This window comes from Apostichopus japonicus, chromosome 3, assembly GCF_037975245.1.
Source record: "Apostichopus japonicus isolate 1M-3 chromosome 3, ASM3797524v1, whole genome shotgun sequence".
In the NCBI taxonomy this organism is placed as follows: domain Eukaryota; kingdom Metazoa; phylum Echinodermata; class Holothuroidea; order Aspidochirotida; family Stichopodidae; genus Apostichopus; species Apostichopus japonicus.
In genome coordinates, this window is record NC_092563.1 from 7221750 (window position 1) to 7235773 (window position 14024).

Here is a 14024-nt window from a genome sequence, read left to right on the forward strand (position 1 = left end):
CAGTCATGCTCTATTTAGGTCTCACCGATCAAAAATGTCAGTTGGTTGACCTCCGGGTGACCTTTGTGTGTGAAGTTATGTTTACAAGTTCAAAGTTAATTTTTAGACATTTAATGCAATTAAATCTCAATGCCAAGGTGTGACATGGGTGATATTTTGGGACAAGTTGTGAATGGGGTGGTGGAACATTTTGAAACTTAAAGGTCATGTCATCTGATGTCACCAATGTTATCATATCTGTTGACACGCTTGTAGGTCTCATATATTTGTTACATTTTCGATGCCATATTTAGATCTCAAAAGTGCCTTTTGATCAAAAATCCGATCACATTTTGTGATCACAAAAGTGTTGGCTATAGTGTTGGTTACTTTATGGGAACATGGAGGACCACAATTACTAGGACTATTTGAGCCCAATCTTGCTTGATAATATTATGTGTATTGTCATATACCCCAAGCAAGGAACCACAGTGCCCTTGGGCTCTTGTTTCACCTCAAAAAAGGGATTTTTATGCTTTTCTTTTGCTTTTACTGGAAAGACCATCTGTCAAAACGTAAGATTGGATGCAAAAAAACTAGGGTTTATTTCTCCTTTAATCTGATTCTCATGTGTTGGTTCATACCCTATAGCCCACAGAGGAGTTTCTTCTTCCTCAATACTGCGAGGCACTTCCTCGATCAGATCTGAGGATCTAGAAACCACCTTTCTGCGAGTGCCCTCCCTAGTACGGGGAGCAGGTTGGGGTGTTAACCTTGGTCTGGGAAGGGACTGTAAAGGGAGCAGAAGATTGCTGTGGAGGGTTCTTTCAGTACGAGGGGAATTTCCCTCAGGCCTAACAACATAGACTGGCATGTCTTCCCCGAGCCTTCGTACAATTCTATACACTTCTTTCTCCCACCTATCTGCAAGCTTATGTTTCCCTTGAAATGCTACTTTCTTCACAAGGACTCTATCCAAGGGCGGCGGAACCGGGGGGGCACAGGGGGCACGTGCCCCCCCACTTTTCCTCAGGTAAAAAATGTGCCCTTTTTCTACCAAAAAATTGCTAAATGAAAAAAGAGTTAACAAAGCAAAACCCACGTCGAATGAAATATTTCGGGAATTTTTAAATGTTTACTACCACAGGCGTAGGAGCCCAATTTGAATTGGGGAGGCTGTAACGACTTGCCCGAAAAATATTACCAAAATTTTTCGCGCGCTACGCGCGCGTTGAACATGTTAATGTGCATATCATATAGGCATGCGTTGGTTATTACATCGCATGCCAATAACATACAATCATTTGCCGTGTTATAACCCTTCCAAATTGGTTAGAATTATTGGGAAAGTCGTTACAATAATAATGATCATAATAATATCACTTTAACCATTGAAAAACACATAGAAAATTATTTTTCTTTCAGTATTTTGACATATTTCATTTGCTTTCATGCATGCATGTATCGATCACATGTGCAGGGACTTGGACTTTATAATGATTTCACCTCATTTTGTCTTTTTCCTTGTTTCCCAATTTGCACATTAGATATTGCAGTGCTAATATGCATTGTTTCCTTGAGGGGGGGGGGGGGGGGGTGGTGGCGTTGATGGAGTGATGCGTATACGCAAATAAGATAATACAATAACAGTTATAAAGGGTACTAAATATCAGGCTGCATCAGTCCAATCGAATTTCTGCTAAGTGCCCTTCGACGTTGGTGCCCCCCCAGATTGAAAGTGCTTCCGCCGCCCTTGACTCTATCCCCTGGACGTAACTGCATTTCACGTAACTGCTTGTTATAACGCCTAGCATTACTATTTCCCTCAACCTTGTGCTTTCTCTGAAGCACGCTTGTAGGCATGTTCTAACTTTTCCTTAAGGGAATTAGCATAATCTCTACAAGTTCTACCTTCACTAGAAGTCGTCTCTACCCCTAAGTAGAGATCAACGGGTAACCGTGGATGCCTCCCAAACATAAGGTAATAAGGTGAAAAGCCTGTTGCATCGTTTTGTGAACAGTTATAAGCATGTACAAGCGGCGCCACATAGGATTTCCAATCAGCCTTCTTCTCCTCAGTGAGAGTTCCTAACATAGACAACAGTGTATGATTAAAATGCTCACACTGCCCATTTCCCTGGGGGTGATATGGTGTTGTCCTGGATTTGACAATTGCAGCCATTTGACAAAGGTGTTTTATAACTGAGGATTCAAAATTCCTACCTTGATCAGAATGCAATCTTGCTGGGAAACCATAGTGGACTATAAAATTTTCAAATAGAATTTTGGCTGTGGTTTGGGCTGTTTGGTTCCTAGTTGGGAACGCCTGTGCATATCTTGAACATTTGAATAACCTCCCTTGGACTCTTCCAAAGATAAATAATCCATACATATTAGTTCCATTGGCTCAGTGGTGCTAATGTTTACAAGAGGTGCTTTGTGATATGGAGGCTGAGTGGCTTTTCTACGTAGGCACCTGTCACAATTCTTAACATAATTTTCAATATCTTTTGCCATACCTGGCCAGTAAAACCGTTCCAGGGCAAACTGAAGAGTACGTTCTAATCCCAGATGACCCATGTCATCATGTAACAAATGTAACGCTTTCTCATGGTAGGTGGTAGGATACAGGATCGATTCCCTTTTTCCTGTATAAAACACCACCTTGGATACTAAGACGTTTCCAATCCCTAAGGAGAAGTAGAGTTTCATTAATCTCTTCCCTACGTTCTGCCTTATTTGGACCTCTCCCAATCGTCAAGTAATGTAATACCCGAGCAATCACTGGGTCTAACCTCTGATGCCCCTGCCATTCCTTAGGTGTAACACCTGGGAAGGAGGAGTCATCAACACTATCTAATAATACATCGGATACTGCCCCTTGTCCCATAGCTACAGCTTCTACAACAGACCAATGAACTGACTGTGTGTGGATGTTATCAAGATCCACTCTATGAAAACTACATAGTGCCTGTATAGCCTCAGGTGCCACTTCTGTAATACTGTTGTTGACATTGCTTTGTTCATCAATGAACATCCTAGAAAGTCCATCAGCATCACCATTCTTAACTCCTGCCCTATAGTTTATCTTGAAGTTATATGCACCAAGTGCAGCTAACCATCTATGACCAGTTGCATCTAATTTGGCTGTACTAAGCACATAAGTAAGGGGATTGTTATCGGTCAGTACAGTAAACTCCCTGCCGTAAAAGTAATCCTTAAATTTTTCTGTTACTGCCCACTTTAGGGCAAGAAATTCTAACTTATGAGCAGGGTAATTTCGCTCTCCTTTTCTCAAGCAACGGCTGCCATAGGCAATAACCCTTTTCTTTCCCTCCTGAATTTGGTACAAAGCTGCCCCAAGTCCACCTAAGCTTGCATCCGTATGCAGTTCAAATGGGATTTCATAATCCGCATATATATCCTAAAATTGGGGGTCTTGTTTATTTCTCTACTAGTTTCTCAAATGCTTGTTGGTGTTCCACACTCCATTGCCATTTTGGTTCTTTTGCAGTGTGCATACGCTTTCCTTTTTGTTGTTTTGGTCTGTTACCAGTGAGCCCATGGAGAGGTGCTGCAATATTGGCGTACCCCTCTACAAACCTACGATAATACCCAGTGAAACCTAAGAATGACCTCAATTGTTTGACATTCTGTGGCACAGGCCACAATTTACTGTAACTGCCTGGATTTTTTCAGGATCAGTCTCTACTCCATGTTCGGAAACTACATGCCAAATAAGTGACACTATTTTGAAGGAGGTTGCACTTCGATGGCTTAAGTTTCAGGCGAAATTCAGTCAAGCTTTTCAAAACAGCTGATAACCGTTCTAGGTGTTCTTCAAATGTCTCTGAGAAATGATAACATCATCCAGATAAACAAGACATTTCTTATAGTTCATGTCACCCACACAATGCTCCATGAGCCTTTGGAATGTTGCAGGTGCATTTGTCAAACCGAAAGGCATACGGTTGCATTCGTAAAACCCCATTGGTGTTGTGAAAGCAGTTTTTGGTATATCTTTCTCTGCCACCTCAATCTGCCAGTACTTAACCTGATTGAAGATCTAATGAACTGAACCACTTAGCCCCTTCAAAGCATCTAATGATTCTTCAATACGTGGCAAGGAATATGAATCTTTAACTGTATCTTGGTTCAGTTTCCTATAATCAATGCGGAGCCTAATTGGGCCATCCTTTTTCTTGACAACAACTATAGGTGAGGCATAGGGGCTATGTGATTCTCTGATCGCCCCAGATTCTAACATATCCTGTAAACTTTTCCTTACTTCATCATACTGGTTTGGAGGAATGCGCCTATATCGATCTTTGAAGGGTTTATCGTCCTTTAATGGAATTTCATGCTTTACTACATTGGTATGTCCCAACTCATTTTTGTGAAGGGCAAAAGCCTGAATATGACTCTGTAGTAAATCTCTTAACTCTTTTATCTGGGTTGGAGTGGCTGGAGATTTGTCTATATTTAGTTTCCCCCAAATTTCATTGTACCTATCATTTATTGGTGAATTCCCACTATTGTTAATTACACTCCCAATGGTGTGCATGGAGTAAACTGAAGGCCTAGCCATGTGGAGATCCGCAATTATACTCTTTGGTTCTAATGTAATGGGTACATCGGACGAATTATGAATCGAAATTGGGATCTTTGACCTTGCCCTATCAATGGCACAAAACAATAAAAAGTATCTACATTACAAATATGTCAACTTGACCACACTCTTAAATATTAATTCTTGCAGTTACATAACATACTGGTTACTGTGGTACTGAACACTGTACATCAAGATGCAGCACAGGTTGTATAGACAATATTAACAATAATAAGGTTACAGTGTGCACCGTACTATACACTAAACGTGTAGAATTTAGAAAAACTTAAACTTATTGTCTATGGCCATGACAAAGGTTACAATAAAGGAATACTTAAACTTATCTGATTTTACACTGGTGCTGTCGAGAACTGCTCGCTTCCTTGCTTCAACGCGGAAAGTTCATTTTCTTGAATTAAGGTTCCGGTGTACATCAGTGTGCTCCCTAATAAACTCCATAATAAACTGCAGTCCAGCGATTTACAAAATGGTATGACAAATTAATAAAATAGTTTAGAGTGACGTCTACAGCTCGGTGGTAGCATCCGGTTCCTTAGGTAATTACAAAGTACAGGTAGGCTCCAAGAACAACAATTAAGTAAAATACAAAACGTCCATGGTTACCATCTCGGCAAGGATACATACAAAAGGCTAACTATCTACACTATTGACAGAAATTGCTTCTACTAGCAAGTGAAAACAACAAACCCACTGTGTCATTCATGACACCAGGGTTACACTTATATGACATTGAAAACTGCACAGTATTGAATTGAATGACCTTCAAGTACAATACCCAGGCTAAAAATATGTATTGGCTGTTTCACCGTAGGTGAAAACTGGAAATTGAAAACAATAACATTAGGCTTTGTTCATTGTGAGTTCTATGTACATTAGGCTAGTGTTAAGTTTTAAAATACGCCCAAGATTTTACAAATGCCATAAAATGATGAAATCAAGGTGCCAAATACTCCTAAAAATCCCTAAAAATGTTTGACGACAGTCCTCAGTAGTTCTACTGCATTACAGTATTTTGTGATTAGGCAAACATTCTTTCGCATATTTTTGCGAAAATCCCGAAGCAACTGTTTTTGTCCCTGACCGCGGGCACCATACGTGCTACCCCATTACAGCGATTGCCAGTGGCATGTGCGACAAAGTCAATGGGACTTTAGTGTGTGATTTCTCCCACATGTGATTAAGTCAATGCCGTTGACTTACTGTGTATGATCGTTTGAAACAACGTTCGATCGGGAGTTTTACCTCGCAGATGGTAATCATTGAAAACTTGAAGCAAACGCTCCGGATTGTTTTTATTTTTCACAATAAAATAAAACTTTTAGCAAACTGCTTATCCACTAAAGAGCCTGTGTAAGAGAATGTGTAAAAGTAAGTTGGCCTGACGTTTCGATCCTGCTAGAAACGAAACGTTAGGCCAACTTACTTTTACAAATTATTTTTCATATCTGATAATATATTTCGATATCAGCTAACGAAATAACAAATATTTTATTTCCGTGAGGTATACTTTTTCACATTATTTACGTTGGAGTTGCAACACTGATAATGGTTATAGTACCATTTTTAAAAGCTGTCTCTAACTCCTTTTTTTTTTTCATTTCGTAGCCAATGGCTATTATTTTTTCCCTTCTGTAGTCTGTACAACACTGTCATTAACAGTGTTGTGGCAGGAATTTTGCGACTCCTCGTTATAAATATACAGCGCCTCCTGTATGTATTACAGTGTTCTTTATTTGCTCCATTCATCTTTACTGTGAAACGTTAAGTCGTTCATTTACATCTTTGATTGTATCGGCCTAGAAGTTGGTAATCATGCATGACACTAAATCATACATTAGGCCAGTTCCACGAAAATGATGAAATAAAAGGTAATCGGCATTGGCCGAATTGTCACAGGAACTAATCAGTAATCGGTAAAACCAAATTGTCATATAATGGGTCTTAGTGCTGTGCCGTTTACACGTTTAAACGTGTAAACGAACGAAACATCGTTTAAATGTTTAATAAAACCTTATGAACGTTTAAACGAAACTATGATATCAACTGAAAATTAAATTATTGGCAAAAATCGCTTATCAATTCACGTGTTTATTTTGTCTACTACGCGAAATAACAAACAACTTACGATCAGTCGAATCATAAACCGCGAACGTAATCCTACTTTCCCCCCCCCCCCCGATGTATCCGGCGATATGAATGGCTTAAACTTGAATGCTGTTATCCTTTTGTGAAAACTTCCTGACGCGGCACAAGTGTACTTTATATCGAGCCGACAGCGGCGGCGCAGATAATCCAGTCAATGCATGTTCGATCGAAATGATTACAATCCCTGTCCATCACTTTGAACTCTCCGACCAGACAATACCGGGTCAAATACTCGACTTGGTAATAGTTGTTCAAATACATGATCAAAGGAAATGTATCGATTGGAGATCGTAAAAAAAAACTCTGAAAATCAGTAGAGAAATTACCAATTGTGTACGAAAAGTAAGTTAGTACACCTTTCAAATTTTACGAAAGATCCAGCAAAACACTTTCGACAAATTCACGCGAAACTGGCAAATCGTGCTAAATGCAACTAATGTCATGTATACAAGGCTCTAGTACACCCATTTATGAATAAACCGTAAGACCACATCTGGTGTTAAGCGGGGGGGAAAGAAAGTATTTTCTAGAATTTCCAAAAATACGGAAAAAATAATGTCCTACCACAGTTAAGTGTATAGCAAATAGCCTAACCACCTCGTCTGTTACGGATCTCACGTAACTACAAAAACACAACCAATTGTATTTTGCGAACTTGACGTTTTCTACAAGAACATGGAAATAATGTTAAGCATTAGTTAATCATGCCGTGTGGCCTAAAACATATTTTATTACAAGGTTTACTTTAATAAAGATGACCATAGCTTGATATCTTGTGCTGCGTGTATGAATTGTGCCTCGTGTATCATTCGGAATACTCTATGAAACGTTTCTTGGAAACGTGCCAAAAATGTTAACAAACAGGTGTTAGACAGGGGATGAGCGCGCAGTTGTTTGGCAAGATACCTGGGAAAATTCTGAGCACATATACAGTATCCTACGGTAGTATTTAAGTTAGGTTAAACCGTACTGCAGTTGTAAACTGATGTACGTTTAGTGCGCGCTATTCATTGTTAGGCATTCTAGAAACGGGGCTTTGCCGAACGTTTTTTGTTTCATAATATTGGAGGTTCTGTAAGTTAAACTTTTTAAAGATTGTAAAACAGATTAAATCTCTTTTCATTTTATAACATAATACAGCTACTCTAACTTGTCATTTAAAATTTTTCATCAGCTTCGTGACAATTTAAATTCAAAAGTTGTCAGTATTTTGCATCCTCAACTGCGAATTTTTTTATCGCCAGACACGCAAAAAATTCCTTTTCCTTTTCCAGGGTCTTTGCCCCACCAGGGCCCTAGGGCGGTCCCCTGGACCCGACACCTTTATACTCGGCGTTTTCTCGCGATATTCGCGAACGTTTAAACGTTTAAACGAACGAAAAATCGGCCGTTTAAACGTTTAGGTCTTTAAACGAAAACTCACAGCCCTAATGGGTCTAACACAATGCCATTGACCTTCTTAATGACCTTACCCAATTTCTGAAATGGTTCTGGGCCAGACCCTGGTGGCCTGTAGAATGAGCATAAAGAGGCGACTGACTAGGAATGGTGACTGCAGCCCAAATACTGTAGCTTCACAGTCTGACTCAGCCCCTTGGATTTGGGAGACCACATAACCGTCCCTAAATGCTAGGAACACTTGGAAAAAGTTTTAATTTCGTACTGCAGAGAAACATGACTTTCTAATGCGCAATTACGTAGCACCATGCATCTGCCTAACTGCTTAACCTTTGTTCATAGAAAGTATTGATGTTGCAGATCTGCACTTTGGAGACTTGACCAACAATAACAGGCCTAGTTGTGAGTGGAATTTAGCGAGTAGATTTTTAGTCACGGTCGCCAAATAGCGAGTACTTTCAAAAATATTTATTGAGGCCTGAAATCCTTCACAACATGATTTTTCATGGAAGAAATCACAGATACTTGTCATACATGGTATATGGATTTGCAATATTGAGTACAAGAATCCTATTGCTTTTGAGGTCAAATCTCCTATAGGTCACCAGTGGTCAAACTCTGAAAAACCTTTTACATGATATGTAATGATGGAAATCGTGGATACCTCTAATGCTTGGTGTTTGGATTTATAACATTGAGTACAAGACCCCTATTGTTTTTGATGGAGGTGTGTATAGCCACGCACAGTAGACTGACCTGTGTTATCATGCCATAGTGTTATTGTAACAGCTAGTTCTGGTTATACTAACAAGTAGAAGTCTAGTGCATTGAAGTCATCGAAACCTCAATGCATTTTGCATTCTGGTTTATTCCTTGGTTTATTCCTTTAAGGCTCAAGGAATCTATGCCATGGTGGTAGCGTGTGTGTGTATGTGACGCCCTTGGCTCGTAAACACGATAACTCAACAATAGCAGGTTGGATTGAAGTCATACTTTGTACATAGATGCACCATACTGTGTTGAAGAACCCTTAAAATTGATTTGGTGCTCATCTAATGAATAATAATGAGGTCCTAAGGTCAAACATGAAAATCTCCAAATGCTAATAACTCCAGAACCAAAAGTCAGAATTTTCATACTTTGTTTTAATGTATTGGTAGATAGTGGGTACATGGTAACATATGTTCAAGATGATATTATGCATATTTATTAGGGGGCGGGGCTTAAGTTTATTTTCACTAAAATAGCTTGTTACACGGTAACTGAACAATGAGAAGTTGGATTGATGTTATACTTGATACATATATGCACCATAGTGATCAGATGGACCCTATTGATTTTGGTGCTCATCTCATGAATAATAACGAGGTCACAGGGTCAAACGTAAAAAATAAAAATCTTCAAAATGTTAATAACTCTAACTAGATTTGCAATTAACTTTTCATGTGGGTATGATGGCATACATGTATTTTTACTTACTGTACAAACCGATAAACTTGTTCAGATCATCATCCCTTTCATATTTTTGTTTTCATCTCAGATCATAATGGCTGACGGAGATTTCCCAGATTCGTATGAAACGAAGACGACCACAACCACCACATCCTCTACGACGGTTTGCACATACAATGTTGCCTATATTCAAACTCTGGATGGCATGCTTCGAATTGCCGAAATTGTAAGGCTCCTTGAACCCCCTAAATAAGAGGTGGTTATCGCTACAGTATCAGATAGCCGTTTAAATCTGGTGTCATTTGTAGAATTATTTTGCGAAGTATATTAACCTCACAGCCCACACGTATTAATCAATTTAATCAACGCACTGTAATGGTTCTTTTATGGGTTTGTTACATTAAACAAACTGCTGTAAATCTCAAATATTGGATATTAGAACTGTTTTAATAATGCACAGCGAGAAGCAGGATGACTGGATACTTGAATTCCTGCTTCTGCGGTGTCATATTTGATTTCTCTTCATTGATTAGTGTTCATACAGTTTTTGTGTATCATGGTATTCAATTTCTAAAAGAAATGTAAAAGGAAAATTATAAAATTTTTCCCACCTCACACCCACATGTTTATGCAACCAAATGACAATTTTCCCCTAAAAAAACAACAACAGGCAAGTACGTACGTGACTACGTGTGTAAATATAAAATGCAACTTAATGCAATATATATTAATTTTGAGATCAGTTGGTAATTTAAATCGACTGCAGATTAACCAGTTTTCTCAGTTGTGTGGCAATCGGCTACTTTATATTTCTTTAAATATTTTATTTTCTTTATTTTCGAAAAGTTCCGTAAAATATTGTTATTTTTTTAATGTTAAAATGTAAATTTAAAAAGTATATCATGTGAAAACTTAAAAGTCATCAATTCTCTTTAAATAGTCATAAATGCTGTGCTTGTGTTGTAGGACCAGTGTGTGTAAAAGTATACTAACATGAACCAAGTGTGAAGAATCATATGGAACCCGCTTTTTCAAATCTTGAATTTGAACGGTAGTAAACCACTGCAACAGAAAACTATTCAAGTATTGCCATGGCACTATCACTTCTAATATTGATGGTTTTATAGCTTTAACTATTCCAAGTGTTGCCATGGCACTATGGCTTCTGATATCGATGATTTTACAGCTTTGACTATTTCAAATGTTGCCATGGCACTATCACTTCTAATATCGTTGATTTTACAGCTTTACAGTAACTCTTTATTTATCATACTGTTTGTCCATAGGTTGTAGGACTGATCTATTGGATCTGCGTTGCTGCTGCTGGTTGGTATCCTGGAGGAGGATTTGTGCTGTCTGCAACTATTATAATATGGATCTTTACCATCATCATCTTTTGCCTGTATCTGTTCATGATTGTGGAGAGGATAACCATAATCAATTGGCCACTGTCGGTATGTACAGAGTTCCTTCAAGTAGGCTTGTGTGTATGTCTGTTTGTGTGTGTGATGGCCTCGGTTTGTAAACCTGTATTTGCTGCAAACATATTTTCTTGCTCTGGTGATGTCCGTGCTATTGTTTGGGATGTATAGTGTACATTTAGGGTACAAGCATTATGGCATGGCTCTGGGCCGCCTTAGAGCTGGAGGGGTCAAATGGTAGTCCTATGGGGAAGTGTCTGGAGAATTTTACCAAATTTAGTTCTAACAAAAGCTCTACATGACAAGTTTTGCAGTCAGACTGGAAAATCAATCTACTTGCAATAAAACTGATGAAATGACAGCAGTCTGATGTATGATGACAGTCTTTTCTCCTATGAAGGAAAAATTAACCTGATCTGATCATGGATTCTTAAATTAGTATGCACTGTAGATTCCATTGAGGGAGTACCACGACTGTTGGCTAATAGTATTGAGATACTGCTGCTTACTGTGTAAAATATGATACCTTCGACAACAGTATGTACAAACCACTGTTGGCCTATGATGTCAAGCTACTGCTTACTGTGTAAAATATCATGCCTTTGATAACATACAAACCAGTTGGCCTATGGTATTGACATACTGAGCTGCCTACTGTGTAAAATATGATACCTACCGTAACAGTACGTACAAACCACTGTTGGCCTAGATGATGTCAAGCTACAAAATATCATGCCTTCGATAACGTACAAACCAGTTGGCCTATGGTGTTGACATACTACTGCGTACTGTGTAAAATATGACACCTACCGTAACAGTACGTACAAACTAGGGTTGGGCGATATATCGAAAATTATTATTATCGCGATAATTTTTTTTCAAGAAGATATTTTTTGAGGATTAAACAAATGACGATAATTTCTTGTGAAAGAAATTTTAAATAAATGTGGAAAAAAGGCGATTATCCTTTCTCCGTTTTATGTGTAAATGTTATTCTAGCATTCCATGATTAAGAAAGTTGAAAAGAAATAAAGTTTATCAACTTCATTTACTGACTTTTGAACTTCGTAAAAAACCCATCCTTTACAACATTGACTGTATAGAGAACAAAACTCGGATAATCAGTAGAGAAATTACCAATTGTGTAGGAAAAGTAAGTTGGTACACCTTTCAAATTTTACGAAAGATCCAGCAAAATACTTTCGAAAAATTAACGCCAAACTGGCATATCGTGCTAAATGCAACTAATGTCATGTAAACAAGGCTCTAGTACACCCATTTATGGATAAACCAGAAGACCACATCTGGTGTTAAGCAGGGGGAAAAGAAAGTATTTTCTAGAAGTTCCAAAAAAAAAGGAAAAATTAATATCCTACCATAGTTAAGTGTATAGTAAATAGCCTAACCACTTCGTCGGTTACGGATCTCACGTAACAACAAAAACACAACTAATTGTATTTTGCGAAGTTGACGTTTTCTACAAGGACATGGAAACAATATTTAGCATTTAGTTAATCATGCCAAGTGGCCTAAAACATGGGATTACAAGGTTTACTTTCATAAAGATGGCCATACTGTAGCTATTGGGGCCTTGATATCGTGCTATGTCTGTATGGTATAGACTGTGCCTCGTGGCCTGTGATGTCAAGCTACTGCTTACTGTGTAAAATATCATGCCTTTGATAACGTACAAACCAGTTGGCCTAGATGGTATTGACGTACTACTGCTTACTGTGCAAAATATGATACCTAACGTAACAGTACGTACAAACCACTGTTGGCCTATATGGTATCAAGATACTACTGCTCACTGTGTAAAGTATGACACCTTCACTCACAACCTTTGTATCTTTTTCAGGAATTTATCAGCAACATCATCTGGGCGATCTGTCACTTCATTGGAATCATAAGACTACTGGTCACTGTGACTAAGTACGCTCGTTATTTGCCATTTGGTTTCTGGGTGTCATTCGTAAGTATTCTTGCAGATTGTTTGATTATTCACCCTGGCCTTAAATGTCGCATAAGCTGTAACTAATGACCACTGTTGCAATTTTGGAAATGGGTTTACACTAGGGTTGGGCGATATATCGAAAATTATTATTATCGCGATAATTTTTTTTCAAGACGATATTTTTTGAGGATTGAACAAATGACGATAATTTCTTGTGAAAGAATTTTGAAATAGATGTAGAAAAAAAAATTCTCCGTTTTATGTGTAAATGTTATTCTAGCATTCCATGGTTAAGAAAGTTGAAAAGAAATATTGTATCAACTTCATTTACTGACTTTTGAACTTCGTAAAAACCCGTTCTTTACAACATTGACTGTATAGAGAACAAAACTCTGAAAATCAGTAGAGAAATTACCAATTGTGTACGAAAAGTAAGTTGGTAAACCTTTCTAATTTTACGAAAGATCGAGCAAAATACTTTCGAAAAATTCACGCGAAACTGGCATATCGTGCTAAATGCAACAAGTGTCATGTAAACAAGGCTCTAGTACACCCATTTATGAATAAACCAGAAGACCACATCAGGTGTAAAGCGGGAGAAAGAAAGTATTTTCTAGAATTTCCACCAAAAAAAAAATAATATCCTACCATAGTTAAGTGTATAGTAAATAGCCTAACCACTTCGTCGGTTACGGATCTCACGTAACAACAAAAACACAACTAATTGTATTTTGCGAAGTTGACGATTTCTACAAGGACATGGAAACAATATTTAGCATTAAGTTAATCACTCCTGGTGGCATAAAACATGGAATTACAAGGTTTACTTTCATAAAGATGGCCATACTGTAGCTATTGGGGCCTTGATATCGTGCTACAGTATGTCTGTATGGTATAGACTGTGCCTCGTGTATCATGGGGAATAGATTGTTTTGTTCATGCGGAGGAGTCGGTTGGCTTGAGGTGTGTTTTACTTACCTTAATGTTACGGGGATATTTACCTACTTTCCTTGAACGTCTAAGATAATATTTCGCATAACTTTAC

At 38.2% G+C, this 14024-nt stretch overlaps 1 protein-coding gene across 1 annotated transcript in view; it reads left to right on the forward strand.

The window, feature by feature from the left end:
* Positions 1-14024, forward strand: part of LOC139961716 (plasmolipin-like) — a 45250-nt gene that overhangs the window by 19927 nt on the left and 11299 nt on the right. Inside the window, exons 2-4 of the mRNA XM_071961147.1 lie at positions 9693-9830; positions 10891-11058; positions 12884-12997. Coding sequence (XP_071817248.1) covers positions 9699-9830; positions 10891-11058; positions 12884-12997 — 414 coding nt within the window. The 5' untranslated portion in view covers positions 9693-9698. The remainder of the gene's footprint in view (positions 1-9692; positions 9831-10890; positions 11059-12883; positions 12998-14024) is intronic.